The following is a 15,376-nucleotide window of genomic DNA, read 5'->3' as shown; positions in this document are numbered from 1 at the left end:
AAAATCCGACTTTCATGCGTTTTTATTTTCGACAAAAATAAACCAAAAACAAACAATCAGTTCAAGCATTTATTCAAAATCTTCTCATGGCTCAGCAGTCTCGGTTCCCACCAATTCCTCAGCCTCTCAATTCTTTCCCGTGGTCATCAGTTTCGGCCAACACTCGCCCGTCGGGACACACTCGCCCGCAGTGTTTCGGACGTATCCCAGATTGCAGAAGCATCCCCGGCGACACTGCTGTACGCAAGGTGGTGGTGGATACAGCTTCGATTCGCACGTCTCCGGGCAGCTCGGTCCGCACTTGTCGAAGGTTTCGTTGGGGCCACATTTTATCGGTGCTGGCAGATCATTGGAAGGGCTGTCGGTTAGCGAAATATCGGGAGAAAGGTTAAAGGATCAAAATTACCACCAGTTTGCGCTGCGCAGGTGTAGAAACAGATGGCGATGAGTGCGGACAAAAGGATGATCTTCATGGTGGATAGTTAGTTATGAATTCATTCAGTTAAAATGGATATGAACGAGTTTTATATAAACTTTGTTAAACGATAAGAAAGCACAGCTAGACAGTACGTGACCACCCGTGCGATTGTGCAGTGCAATGGAATGATCTTAAGGACGTGACTTTATTTGGACTTAGCTCAAAAGGAATAAGGAATGTACGATGCAATGCAACGGATTCAACGAACTTGTTGGTTTCGCTGACGACGTTGTCTGCGCCAGACGGTTCGGTGTTCGTTTCACGAAGACGATACGGGTCATCCCAGCCACATTTTGAAAACCGGTGTGAAGATGGTCTAGATTTGAACACTTGTGTGTGATAGAAAGAAAATTTAGTCAAATTAATGCAGAATATTTCATTTGGGACTTTACCTCGGTCACTCTGGACATTCTGGAGGAGGAATGTGCCTAAGTAAATCGTGATGGTCAAGATCAACAGTTTCATTTGAACCAGCGCGTTTCGTCTAAAACTATCAACTATCAAGTTTCGGTTGTGATTTACTTATACTTGCAGCTGGTTCAATCTAATTGCATGGAAACAAGTTTGTTTACAACTCAGATAAATAACATAACTTATTGTATGGAGTTGGAACGTGTGTTTATCTGTTTCGCGATGTGTTTGACCTTTTGTTCTGTGCTTTTGAAAACTGCTTAGGCGCCATGGCGCCATCCATGAAGTAATATTTCTAGCCCTCAGGGTAGTGATGATCAAGAAACGTATACTTAGCTATTTTTTCTGTTACACCTAAAAAAATCAAATTATTCGCTCTACAGCGTTGCCTTGGCGTTCTCGATTGCGAGATTCCTACTCGAAACTAGGTGTCCGAAGGTTTGATTGTTAAGGCATTTGCAAACCTCTTTTTACACCTCAGCATTTTAGCGAAAAAAAATTTCAGTAAAAAAAACTAAACATCGAAAACTTTTAAAAAACCAAAAAAAACTTTTAATTAAATATCTCAATGTATTGAGTAAATTTTCTGATCAATTTGGTGTCTTCGGCAAAGTTGTAGGTATTGTTGAGGACTTTTGAGAAAAAAATAGGTACAAGGAAAAAAATTGCAGATTTTTAATCAACTTTTTTTCACTAAAACTCAATTTCCCAAAATACGTATTTTTTTGATTTTCGAGATTTTTTGATATGTTTTAGGGGACAAAAATCCGCAACTTTTGAGCCATAGAGAAACATGGTAAAAAAATCTGACGCCGAGTTATGATTTTTTGAAAAAATAGTGATGTTTTAAAAAAATCAAAGTTTCATGAAAAAACAAGTTTGACATTATTTTTTAATGCAAAATTGAATTTGCAATCGAAAAGTACTTTACAGATTTTTTGATAAAAAGCTCCGTTTTCAAGATATAGCCACCGGAAAATTGATTTTAGCGAAATATTTGCAGTTTTTCAATTTTTAAAAATAGTGACCATGAGTGACCATTTCTAATTTTTTTTTTTTTGAAAAGTTCAGAAAATTTGCTATAAAATTGTCTAAGAGACATTGAAGATTGGACATCGGGTTGCTGAGATAGAGCCGCTTTAAGAAAAAGAAACACGAAAATTGAAGTTTTCTAAATCTCACCAAAACAACCCACCATTTTCTAATGACGATATCTCAGCAACTAATGGTCCGATTTTCAATGTTAAAATATGAAACATTCGTGAAATTTTCCGATCTTTTCGAAAAAAATATTTTGAAAATTTTTAAATCAAGACTAACATTTCAAAAGGGCGTAATATTCTATGTTTGGCCCTTTTGAAATGTTAGTCTTGATTTAAAAAAATTCAAAATATTTTTTTCGAAAAGATCGGAAAATTTTACGAATGTTTCATATTTTAACATTGAAAATCGGACCATTAGTTGCTGAGACATCGACATTAGAAAATGGTGAGTGGTATGGGTGAAACTTAAAAAACTTCATTTTTCCTGTTTCTTTTTCTTTAAGCCGCTGTATTTCAGCAACCAGAGGTCCAATCTTCAATGTCTCTTTGACAATTTTATAGCAAATTTTCTGAACTTTTCAAAAAAAATATTTTTAGAAATGGTCACTCATGGTCACTATTTTTAAAAATTGAAAAACTGCAAATATTTCGCTAAAATCAATTTTTCGGTGGCTATATCTTGAAAACGGAGCTTTTTATCAAAAAATCTGTAAAGTATTTTTCGATTGCAAATTGCATTAAAAAATAATGTCAAACTTGTTTTTGCATGAAACTTCGATTTTTTCCAAACATCACTATTTTTTCAAAAAATCATAACTCGGTGTCAGATTTTTTGACCATGTTTCTCTATGGCTCAAAAGTTGCGGATTTTTGTCCCTTAAAACATATCAAAAAATCTCGAAATTCAAAAAAATACGTATTTTGGGAAATTGAGTTTTAGTGAAAAAAAAGTTGATTAAAAATCTGCAATTTTTTTTCCGTGTACCTATTTTTTTCTCAAAAGTCCTCAACAATACCTACAACTTTGCCGAAGACACGAAATTGATCAGAAAATTTACTCAAAAGTTACAGCTGTTTGAATATTTACATACCATTTTTGTATGGACAGCAGCCAAAATTGTATGGAGACTTGTATGGGTGAACCAATGACGCAAAACAGCTTATTTGGTCATAGGGAAGGCCCCCACAAAGTTTGAGCCAAATCAAAAAATACAAATAAAATCCATTTCCGGTTTTGGTAGAGAATTGCTCACATTTAAATTTCAATCAATTTTGGCCGCCTTTTTCTTTAATCTAATCTAATCTAATCGAACACAAGCGCAGCCAGTCCGAAGAAAGCATCAAGCAGCAATTTTGGCCGCCTTTTTCTTTGAAGTTTTTTTAGGAACAGTAGCAGAGTATGCAAAACTGGCAAAGCAAAAAATATGTATTTTTGAAAATACATTTTTAGTGGTAAAATTTTGCTTGAAAATTCATCATTCTGGCGATTGTCCACGCTCCATACAAAAAAATTTTTTTTTGTATGGACAATTGTCCACGAGGGTGGTTTGTGGATGATCCCTTATTGATGAAAATGATTGGTCATTGTATTTATTCAGATGATTTATTCTCAGGACTGATGTTCGATGACAAATAGAAGTATTAGCGAAAAAAAAAATCTTTGGTGTAAAAAATATTAAAAAAACATAAAATTAATCCTAAAATTTGAAATGTACTGAATGGGAATGTTTTACTTCAGAATTTTGATGGCAAAATTGAAGAAAGCTATCAAAATTGTGCAGAGATTTGCATCGACAAAACAATGATACAAAATGGTCGCTTTGTTCATAGAGAAAGTTCTCACACAATTTTAACCAACTTGCTCCAAAAATTGTTTTTTTTTTTATCTGAGGTTTTTTGAAAGTTCAATAACCAAAATTCTATTTTTTTGCTTTCTAGGGCGTTTAAGACTAATGACAAGGATATTTAAAAACTTTTTTTATTGGACCTTTACTGCCTTGCTTTTATCTCAATTTTTTGCTATTAGCTTCAATTGTAAGATTATTTTGCCATGAGATTGTTCAAAAAGCTTATTCGCTACAAGCGATTCTTATTGTTACCCACGTGTTTTATTTCAAACTTTGCGCGCTCAATGCTTCCAACTTTCTTATCACATCCTTATTCCAGTCAAGTCACTCACCTCTCAAAGCAACTCATCACTCTCACCTCTCACCACCACGAGAGCGCCGAGTTCCAAAGTTTTCCCGATGACCATTTTCCAAGCGGTGGTTGCTTTCCCCGGTAACGCGGACCAGAGCCACGCACAGTTCGTGTTGGTCCTTCGTCCCGGTCGGTTCGGTTTTCGGCAATCCTCCAGAGTTGCTGTCCGGGCGCGCGCTTTTGTGTGATAGTACGGAACAGGGGAGAGTGTGAGTCAGAGAGAGAGAGAGAGAGAGACGGAGGATGTCCTCCGCCGCCATGGTGGTGGTCCTCGGGTCGTCTACAGCATCCGACGTTATCAGCTGTGGGGTGGTGGTGATGGCGGCGACGTTGGGCGCCAACTTGCCCATGTGTTGTTGTGGGTTGTCGTCAGTGGGTGGTGGTGATGCCCACTTTTAGGGGCGGGAGTGTTTGTGTGTGAGTGCGTACTGCGCCCATGTGCCGTTACATAGCGGATTGCGGCTGTATATAGGACGGCCAGGCCAGGCCAGAGTCCTGACAGGGAAAAAAAGGTCGAAGTGCTTTCGTGGGTTCTAAAAGTGCGGTGCGAACCCTGTTTTGGGCGATCAAAGGAAAGCTTTGTTATCAGTCTTATCGTGTCTGGATCGAGGAAGGAGTTCCAGTGGCAAAGCGGTTTTGAAATCGATCGGTTTTCGAAACTTTGATTGTAGGTATTTATTCAACGTGTGGGATTTCAAACCAATTCGCAAAAAAACAGCGATCTCCTTTTAGGTTACTTCTATGTGTGTGATAAAGTTGAGATCTTCAAAGTATATACTGCTCCTGTTCGCATAAATTTCTCATATGCATTTTTATCACTTTTTAATTAATGCAGTTTGTTTAAAAAAAACTAAAATTTTACAGAACTTAGTTCCAAAAAAAAACGAGGGAATCCAGTTTTTTCACAAAAATTGAGCACATAGCACATGTTCTTTGCTTGCTGTTTTTGCATATGAGACATTTATGCGAACATAGGAATTAAAGCAATTCTCAAATGTCTTTCGATATTCTTTTATAAAAATTTACAAGATTTTTTCAAAAGTAATATTTTTCACAATACTCCTAACTTTAGTCTAAATCAACTGTCATTTTGTTTAGCTAAACATTCAATTTTCACAATTGACTTATGTGTTATATTGGGCCAAACATTAGAGTTTTTTTAACAGTCAAGACTCGAAGAAAAAAATTTCCCTGTACAACCCGAAGCCTGCAAAATGCGTTACAGTAAATTTTCGCAGGCTTGGGAAATATGCAAAATAGCACCAAACTTCAATGTTTTATAGTGTTTTGGAATCGTCAGAATGTCTACTTTAAGGAAAAAATATGCAAATTAGTGGATTTTTGGGCGGGGCTCGGGGGGCCCTCCCCCGAGTTAACGAAAAAATATCCGAGCAAAATGCGTTACAGTAAATTTGTAAAATTTATATCTTATGCAAAACATGACCAAAACTCAAAGTTTTATAGTGCTTTGGAAAGGTCTTCACATGAACTTTATGTTAAAAATATAAAAAGACTACGTTTTCCATAAAGTTTTACTAAAAAAGTTAAGTAAACATTTATTGTTCTATGTACTAATATCAGTAAGAGAATAAAAACATGACTTTTCATTAGAAACATAATCATGCGACATATCTAACTTCTCCAAATTTCATGAATAGTCATTCTGCAACAAAATTGAACCGATTCAGCTGAACCGGTTCACCCAACCGGTTCAATAGTTGTACCGGTTGAACATTTCTGGCACAAAATGTATCATGCGACATGTCTAACTCTTTCAAATTGCCTGAAAAGTCATTCTGTAGCAAAATTGAACCGATTCAGCTGAACCGGTTCATCCAACCGGTTCGATAGTTGTACCGGTTGAACATTTCTGGCACAAAATGTAGCATGCGACATATCTAACTCTTTCAAATTGCCTGAAAAGTCATTATGTAGCAAAATTGAACCGATTCAGCTGAACCGGTTCATCCAACCGGTTCGATAGTTGTACCGGTTGAACATTTCTGGCACAAAATGTAGCATGTGACATGTCTAACTCTTTCAAATTGCCTGAAAAGTCACTTTGTAACAAAATTGAACCGATTCAGCTGAACCGGTTCATCCAACCGGTTCAATAGTTGTACCGGTTGAACATTTCTGGCACAAAATGTAGAATGCGACATATCTAACTCTTTCAAATTGCCTGAAAAGTCATTCTGTAGCAAAATTGAACCGATTCAGCTGAACCGGTTCATCCAACCGGTTCGATAGTTGTACCGGTTGAACATTTCTGGCACAAAATGTAGCATGCGACATATCTAACTCTTTCAAATTGCCTGAAAAGTCATTCTGTAACAAAATTGAACCGATTCAGCTGAACCGGTTCATCCAACCGGTTCAATAGTTGTACCGGTTGAACATTTCTGGCACAAAATGTAGCATGCGACATATCTAACTCTTTCAAATTGCCTGAAAAGTCATTCTGTAGCAAAATTGAACCGATTCAGCTGAACCGGTTCACCCATCCGGTTCGATAGTTGTACCGGTTGAACATTTCTGGCACAAAATGTAGCATGTGACATGTCTAACTCTTTCAAATTGCCTGAAAAGTCATTTTGTAACAAAATTGAACCGATTCAGCTGAACCGGTTCATCCAACCGGTTCAATAGTTGTACCGGTTGAACATTTCTGGCACAAAATGTAGAATGCGACATATCTAACCCTTTCAAATTGCCTGAAAAGTCATTTTGTAACATAATTGAACCGATTCAGCTGAACCGGTTCATCCAACCGGTTCAATAGTTGTACCGGTTGAACATTTCTGGCACAAAATGTAGCATGCGACATATCTAACTCTTTCAAATTGCCTGAAAAGTCATTCTGTAACAAAATTGAACCGATTCAGCTGAACCGGTTCATCTTACCGGTTGAAAAGTCATGCTTCCTTAAATTCTTTAATTTTTTTAAATTCTTTATATTCTCTAAATTCTTAAAATTCTCAAAATTCTTAAAATTTTAAAAAAATTCTTAAAATTCTTAAAATTCTTAAAATTCTTAAAATTCTTAAAATTCTTAAAATTCTTAAAATTCTTTAAATTCTTAAAATTCTTAAAATTCTTAAAATTCTTAAAATTCTTAAAATTCTTAAAATTCTTAAAATTCTTAAAATTCTTAAAATTCTTAAAATTCTTAAAATTCTTAAAATTCTTAAAATTCTTAAAATTCTTAAAATTCTTAAAATTCTTAAAATTCTTAAAATTCTTAAAATTCTTAAAATTCTTAAAATTCTTAAAATTCTTAAAATTCTTAAAATTCTTAAAATTCTTAAAATTCTTAAAATTCTTAAAATTCTTAAAATTCTTAAAATTCTTAAAATTCTTAAAATTCTTAAAATTCTTAAAATTCTTAAAATTCTTAAAATTCTTAAAATTCTTAAAATTCATAAAATTCATAAAATTCTTAAAATTCTTAAAATTCTTAAAATTCTTAAAATTCTTAAAATTCTTAAAATTCTTAAAATTCTTAAAATTCTTAAAATTCTTAAAATTCTTAAAATTCTTAAAATTCTTAAAATTCTTAAAATTCTTAAAATTCTTAAAATTCTTAAAATTCTTAAAATTCTTAAAATTCCTAAAATTCTTAAAATTCTCAAAATTCTTAAAATTCTTAAAATTCTTAATTTTTTTCAAATTCTTAAAATTCTTTAAATTCTTAAAATTCTTTAAATTCTTAAAATTCTTTAAATTCTTAAAATTCTTAAAATTCTTTAAATTCTTTAAATTCTTTAAATTCTTTAAATTCTTTAAATTCTTTAAATTCTTTAAATTCTTTAAATTCTTTAAATTCTTTAAATTCTTTAAATTCTTTAAATTCTTTAAATTATTTAAATTCTTTAAATTCTTTAAATTCTTTAAATTCTTTAAATTCTTTAAATTCTTTAAATTCTTTAAATTCTTTAAATTCTTTAAATTCTTTAAATTCTTTAAATTCATTAAATTCTTTAAATTCTTTAAATTCTTTAAATTCTTTAAATTCTTTAAATTCTTTAAATTCTTTAAATTCTTTAAATTCTTTAAATTCTTTAAATTCTTTAAATTCTTTAAATTCTTTAAATTCTTTAAATTCTTTAAATTCTTTAAATTCTTTAAATTCTTTAAATTCTTTAAATTCTTTAAATTCTTTAAATTCTTTAAATTCTATAAATTCTTTAAATTCTATAAATTCTTTAAATTCTTTAAATTCTTTAAATTCTTTAAATTCTTTAAATTCTTTAAATTCTTTAAATTCTTTAAATTCTTTAAATTCTTTAAATTCTTTAAATTCTTTAAATTCTTTAAATTCTTTAAATTCTTTAAATTCTTTAAATTCTTTAAATTTTTTAAATTCTTTAAATTCTTTAAATTCCTTAAATTCTTTAAATTCTTTAAATTCTTTAAATTCTTTAAATTCTTTAAATTCTTTAAATTCTTTAAATTCTTTAAATTCTTTAAATTCTTTAAATTCTTTAAATTCTTTAAATTCTTTGAATTCTTTAAATTCTTTAAATTCTTTAAATTCTTTAAATTCTTTAAATTCTTTAAATTCTTTAAATTCTTTAAATTCTTTAAATTCTTTAAATTCTTTAAATTCTTTAAATTCTTTAAATTCTTTAAATTCTTTAAATTCTTTAAATTCTTTAAGTTCTTTAAATTCTTTAAATTCTTTAAATTCTTTAAATTCTTTAAATTCTTTAAATTCTTTGAATTCTTTAAATTCTTTAAATTCTTTAAATTCTTTAAATTCTTTAAATTCTTTAAATTCTTAAAATTCTTAAAATTCTTTAAATTCTTTAAATTCTGTAAATTCTTTGAATTCTTTAAATTCTTGATTTTTTTTAAATTCTTTAAATTAGATTAGATGAACCGGTTCAGCTGAATCGGTTCAATTTTGTTACAGAATGACTTTTCAGGCAATTTGAAAGAGTTAGATATGTCGCATGCTACATTTTGTGCCAGAAATGTTCAACCGGTACAACTATCGAACCGGTTGGATGAACCGGTTCTGCTGAATCGGTTCAATTTTGTTACAGAATGACTTTTCAGGCAATTTGAAAGAGTTAGACATGTCGCATGCTACATTTTGTGCCAGAAATGTTCAACCGGTACAACTATCGAACCGGTTGGATGAACCGGTTCAGCTGAATCGGTTCAATTTTGCTACATAATGACTTTTCAGGCAATTTGAAAGAGTTAGATATGTCGCATGCTACATTTTGTGCCAGAAATGTTCAACCGGTACAACTATTGAACCGGTTGGATGAACCGGTTCAGCTGAATCGGTTCAATTTTGTTACAAAATGACTTTTCAGGCAATTTGAAAGAGTTAGATATGTCGCATGCTACATTTTGTGCCAGAAATGTTTAACCGGTACAACTATCGAACCGGTTGGATGAACCGGTTCAGCTGAATCGGTTCAATTTTGCTACAGAATGACTTTTCAGGCAATTTGAAAGAGTTAGACATGTCGCATGATACATTTTGTGCCAGTAATGTTCAACCGGTACAACTATTGAACCGGTTGGGTGAACCGGTTCAGCTGAATCGGTTCAATTTTGTTGCAGAATGACTATTCATGAAATTTGGAGAAGTTGGATATGTCGCATGATTATGTTTCTAATGAAAAGTCATGTTTTTACTCTCTTACTGATATTAGTATATAGAACAATAAATGTTTACTTAACTTTTTTAGTAAAACTTTATGGAAAACGTAGTCTTTTTATATTTTTAACATAAAGTTCATGTGAAGACCTTTCCAAAGCACTATAAAACTTTGAGTTTTGGTCATGTTTTGCATAAGATATAAATTTTACAAATTTACTGTAACGCATTTTGCTCGGATATTTTTTCGTTAACCCCCTCCCCCCCGAGCCCCGCCCAAAAATCCACTAATTTGCATATTTTTTCCTTAAAGTAGACATTCTGACGATTCCAAAACACTATAAAACATTGAAGTTTGGTGCTATTTTGCATATTTCCCAAGCCTGCGAAAATTTACTGTAACGCATTTTGCAGGCTTCGGGTTTTGACTGTTAATATGTCCTATAAATGTATGAAACACAATAGCTTATAAGACCTTTAAAAAAAAACTCTATTTTTTGCAAACTAGACCAAACGAGCTAAAAATTGCTCTGATAAAAAAAACTTGTCCAGTGTATCAATAAATACTATTCAGATCATTCACATGATAAACATTAATTTGTTTGCAAAGAGAACACGGTGTGATGATGAAAAACTAGGCAAGTATGATATTTGGCACCAAGAAAGAGGTGTTTCTTCGTTGACGGCATAGTACAACTTTTTTTTTTTGATTTTACAGGAATTTTTTTAAGAAGTACCTAAAATCTGTTGAAACTTGTATACAATCATCAAATTTCTTTTGATTATGCCTTGAGAAATTCTAAATAACAGATAAAACCCTTTCCCGCCCAGAGCAGAGTCGAGATTTTTACGGGTTTTCTTGCCAATTTTTACAGAATAGACCTAATTGGATGGAATTTTAATTGGAGGCAGTTAACATTCTAAGTAATACTGTCCAAGTAGAATTAGTTCAATTCATTCAATCGTTTTCTGCTGCTGACTGCTAAAGAATGGCACCATTATCATTTAAACAGTAAAAACAAATTATCAATTAATTCATAAAAATTAAATTCAAAAAATTCAAAAGAAAGAAATTCAAATTTAAAATTTTAGGCTTTATCAAAGCTGTTATAACCGCTATAAAATCTATCAGCCAAAACCAACATCAAAACCAGCTCTTCGTAACAGCATCCCCAGAACTCCGATAAAACTCTGTTAAAACCCAAAAGGACCTCCGCAATTGGTTGGCATGGCCTTTTTATAAAACCTACATAGGAGTTCAAGGCTTTAAAATTGAATCCTAACAACCTCCTCAAAGCCTTTTAAAACCTTTGTTAAAATCCAGTTAGGAGTTATGGAAAAATGACATTTCATACGTCTTCAAACGTCGTTCAAACGGCCAGACCGATTTTATTCTGGGTCTTTGACTTGCCAAATGATAAAATGCGGTTAAAAATTTATCAATAAATGTGGGGAAGATAATGCCAACCAAATAAAAACAAGAAAAAAAATCAATAATAACCCTTTTGTAATAACAATTTTTAATTATTTTTTTTGCAGATTTTTGAAAAAAAAAATTTAACACATTTTTGAACGTCGAACTAGGGGGAATTCTCGTATTTTTGGCAGGTTAAGCACTCGCTCCTAACTCCATCCAATTTGCTGATTTTCACTATTTAAACAACTAATTTTGCAAAACTTTTGATAGAAACTTGCTTGCTCCCTTCTTATGGTGTAATTTATCACTCGAGTTCAGTTGAAAAAGCTTTTGATAAGCTTTAATTGAATGTCAAAGTTCTGACCTGCCAACATTAGAGGCACGCTGGAATTAGATGCTGTTCCCCTTGTTATGTCAGAAATTCAGCATAAATGTGTGTTTCATCAAATGCTAATCAAATTTATTGCTTTTTCAATTTTTTCTACCAAGATCGTAGCAATCACAAACAATAAAACCACGCGTTTAGCGCAATATTTATGCATTGCTATATTTGACCGCGTTAAATGATTTTCAAGGAGCTTATGGTTTTAAGTAGGCTTTTTGCAAGCCTAAAGGCAATTGACAGCTACAATAACCATTATACTATCCATTAGCCATCGGGTTTTCAAGACTCTCTCAAAACTTTCATAAAACCTCATTGTAAGCCGTTTAGATTTTATTGCCATCAGGTTTTATGTCCGAGGCATAAAACCTTCTTAGAACCTTTAAATCAGCTCATGGTTATTGATTGCTGTGAAAGCCAACATAAAACTTTTAAACAATCAAGATGCTACCATAAAACCTCAATAAAACTAAGGGGTTGCTTGTTGGTTTAAAAATGTTACACGTGTTCTGAATACTTTAAAATCGATTGAACAAGATTTTATCATTAAAAAAAAGTTTACCATCATAATAATTTTTGTTTGTCCCCTGATTTTAAGAGGAAATCAAGAAGCATGAACAAAAATGAAAAATAAATTTGAAAAAAATGGTTTTCTGAACTCAATTTAGCCATAAATGCATTTGCACGACGATTTTATCTCGGACTTCACTTCGACCAACAATAACTTAAAGTATTTTTTTTAACTAGAGACTTTACTTTAATGTTTGTATGTGTAAATTGAAATAGATGTTTGTATATTTTTTTCTATCTTTATTTCTCCCCCTCTCGCACCTAGCCGTGGAACTTTCCTCGTCGGAGCGACGTCCGCAATTTCCTCCAAAAAACAAAAAAAAAAAAACAAAAAACAACCAAAAGCATGAGTTGGCTCACAACGAAAAGCGCAACATAGGCCCCATTCTTCCAAAGCATAGTGGCAAACGACGCCCGAGTCTTGCAACAAGTACAAACTACACAACACTCTACACACTGGGAAGCAGCAACCAGGCAGCGAGCAGAAGCGGAAAATCGATTTCGATTAGAGATTTTCCCCCGGCCCAACCAACCAGCCCCAAACGCGCTTCTTGTGTGTGCAAGTGTGTGCGAATCTCGGCGAGTGGAAAAGCGCGGAAAAGTCATTCTTCCCTTTGGTGTTGTTGTGGAAAGTGAGTTGACGTCAGAAATTCCAAGGAAAATGACAGGAAAAAACTAACGCGGCAAGTCCCAAGGATGAAGATAATAATCGATATGATTATTCGTGGAAGCAAAACAAAACCGATGCTTTACAACAGCGTCGACTAGGTGGAGCGTACATACATCTAGTACATATACCAAGTTGTCGGTGGAAAAGCTCGCCGGGGGGAGGGAAAGTGGAAGCAGCAGAGTGCTGTGTTAGTGTGCACACCCGTACAATCCCATTAGCTGGTCCTTGTTGTCTGCGTCGGCGAAGTGTCACCGTATTGGTGAGCCAGTACCAGTACATAGTGGATCAAGGAGTAGGAGGAGGAGGAGGAGGTCAGGCGGATAACTTCAAAGGTACCCCTAAGGTATGTACTTTTTGGGGGCTTTGTGTGTGTGTGTGTTCGTTGAGTAAACGAGTCAAGTGCAGCGAAACATAAATTCAACAAACCACCCAGCTGATGAGGGGGAGGGATTCGATAGGGGGCATCAATACTAAGAAAGGAGTGCAATTTTTGAGGTGATCATGTTTCGAAAATCAGCATTCGAAAAATTTGCAACAAATCTTACTTTCATATTTAAAAAAAAATTATTGTTGACTAATTTACTAGAATTTTGCATAATTTTTCGTGATTTGAACATTTGTATTTTCTTTTGTTTTTTATTCAACGTTATATCTGTAGAAGAGCAGTTCTCTACGGAATCGGTCTTTTTTCTTTAATTTTAATTTTTGTATCTTTTAATCCGGCTGAAACTTTTTTGGTGCCTTCAGTATACCCAAAAAAGCCCTTTTGCATCATTAGTTTGTCCATATAATTTTCCATACAAATTTGGCAGCTGTCCATACAAAAATGATATGCGAAAATTCAAAAATCTGTATCTTTTGAAGGAATTTTTTGATCGATTTGGTGTCTTCAACAAAGTTGTAATTTGGTGATTTTTAATTTAACTTTTTGTCACTAAAACTTGATTTGCAAAAAAACACTATTTTTATTTTTTTTATTTTTTGATATGTTTTAGAGGACATAAAATGCCAACTTTTCAGAAATTTCCAGAATGGGCAAAAAATCTTTGACCGAGTTATGATTTTTTGAATCAATACAGATTTTTAAAAAAAATCGAAATATTGGTCGCAAAAATTTGTCAACTTCATTTTTCGATATAAAATCGAATTTGCAATCAAAAAGTACTTTAGTGAATTTTTGATAAAGTGCACCGTTTTCAAGTTATAACCATTTTTATGTAACTTTTTTGAAAATAGTCGCAGTTTTTCATTTTTTTAAATTAGTGCCCATTTTTGCCCACCTTTGAAAAAAATATTTTTGAAAAGCTGAGAAAAATTTCTATATTTTGCTTTATTGAACTTTGTTGATTCGACCCATAGTTGCTGAGATATTGCCATGCAAAGGTAAAAAAAACAGGAAAATTGATGTTTTCTAAGTCTCACCCAAACAACCCACCATTTTCTAATGTCGATATCTCAGCAATTAATGGTCCGATTTACAATGTTAAAATATGAAACATTTGTGAAATTTTCCGATCCTTTCGAAAAAAATATTATCAAAAATATAGTTGCCTATAGTTGCTGAAATATCGACATTAGAAAATTGTGGGTTGTTTGGGTGAGACTTAGAAAACATCAATTTTCCTGTTTTTTTACCTTTGCATGGCAATATGTCAGCAACTGAGGGTCGTATCAACAAAGTCCGAAAAAGCAAAATATGGAGAATTTTCTCAGCTATTCAAAAATATTTTTTTCAATAGTGGGCAAACATGGGCACTATTTTAAAAAAAAATGAAAAACTGTGACTATTTCCAAAAAAGTTACCCAAAAATGGTTATAACTTGAAAACGGTGCACTTTATCAAAAATTCACTAAAGTACTTTTTGATTGCAAATTCGATTTTATATCGAAAAATGAAGTTGAAAATTTTTTGCGACCAATATTTCGATTTTTTGAAAAAATCTGTATTGATTCAAAAAATCATAACTCGGTCAACGATTTTTTGCCCATTCTGGAAATTTCTGAAAAGTTGGCATTTTATGTCCTCTAAAACATATCAAAAAATAAAAAAAAATTAAAATAGTATTTTTTGCAAATCAAGTTTTAGTGACAAAAAGTTAAATTAAAAATCAACAATTTTTTTTACCGTGTATCATTTTTTTCAGTGTAGTCCATATCCATACCTACAACTTTGCCGAAGACACCAAATCGATCAAAAAATTCCTTCAAAAGATACAGATTTTTGAATTTTCACATATCATTTTTGTATGGACAGCTGCCAAATTTGTATGGAAAATTATATGGACAAACTCATGATGCAAAATGGCTTCTTTGAGCATACCGAAGGCACCAAAAAAGTTTCAGCCGGATTAAAAAATACAAAAAAACGAATGACCGAAATCTCAGAGAATTGCTCAGAAGTTAAATTCCCTAAACATGTTTTTTTATTTTTGATTTTTTCATATCTTTTATGTATCGGAGTTATTTCATTATTTGATCAAACTGAGAAAATTTTCTGCAATTACCGTTTTCAGACTTAGTTAATAGGATGACTACTGGTTGCTGAAATATAGTCTTTTAAAGTTCAAAATAATCAAAAAAAAAAAAATT

The 15,376-nt window shown here is 32.4% G+C and overlaps 2 protein-coding genes across 2 annotated transcripts in view; one reads left to right on the top strand and one right to left on the bottom strand.

Moving 5' to 3' along the window:
• Nucleotides 1–106: 106 nt before the first annotated feature.
• LOC120420654 (chymotrypsin-elastase inhibitor ixodidin-like) lies at nucleotides 107–473 on the bottom strand. Its single transcript, XM_039583738.2, has 2 exons — nucleotides 407–473; nucleotides 107–338 (listed from the first exon to the last, which is right to left on the bottom strand). The coding sequence occupies exons 1-2, from the start codon at nucleotides 471–473 to the stop codon at nucleotides 127–129; spliced, it is 279 nt and encodes a 92-aa protein (XP_039439672.1). The 3' UTR covers nucleotides 107–126.
• Nucleotides 474–4,332: 3,859 nt separating this feature from the next.
• LOC120420676 (keratin, type I cytoskeletal 9-like) overlaps nucleotides 4,333–15,376 on the top strand; it is a 74,771-nt gene continuing 63,727 nt past the window's right edge. The window contains exons 1-2 of the mRNA XM_039583774.2: nucleotides 4,333–4,798; nucleotides 12,383–13,130. The gene's annotated coding sequence lies outside the window, so the exon portion shown is untranslated. The remainder of the gene's footprint in view (nucleotides 4,799–12,382; nucleotides 13,131–15,376) is intronic.

The sequence above is a fragment of the Culex pipiens genome, chromosome 3 (assembly GCF_016801865.2).
Source record: "Culex pipiens pallens isolate TS chromosome 3, TS_CPP_V2, whole genome shotgun sequence".
Classification (NCBI taxonomy): Eukaryota; Metazoa; Arthropoda; class Insecta; order Diptera; family Culicidae; genus Culex; species Culex pipiens.
This window is presented reverse-complemented; position numbering and strand designations above follow the sequence as displayed.

Excerpts from the sequence above, each read along its gene's own strand:
- LOC120420654 (XM_039583738.2), bottom strand. The coding sequence starts at position 473 with ATGAAGATCATCCTTTTGTCCGCACTCATCGCCATCTGTTTCTACACC. Across the intron at positions 339-406 it reads CTGCGCAGCGCAAACTGGTG|CACCGATAAAATGTGGCCCC; the intron begins GTAATTTTGATC and ends ATGATCTGCCAG.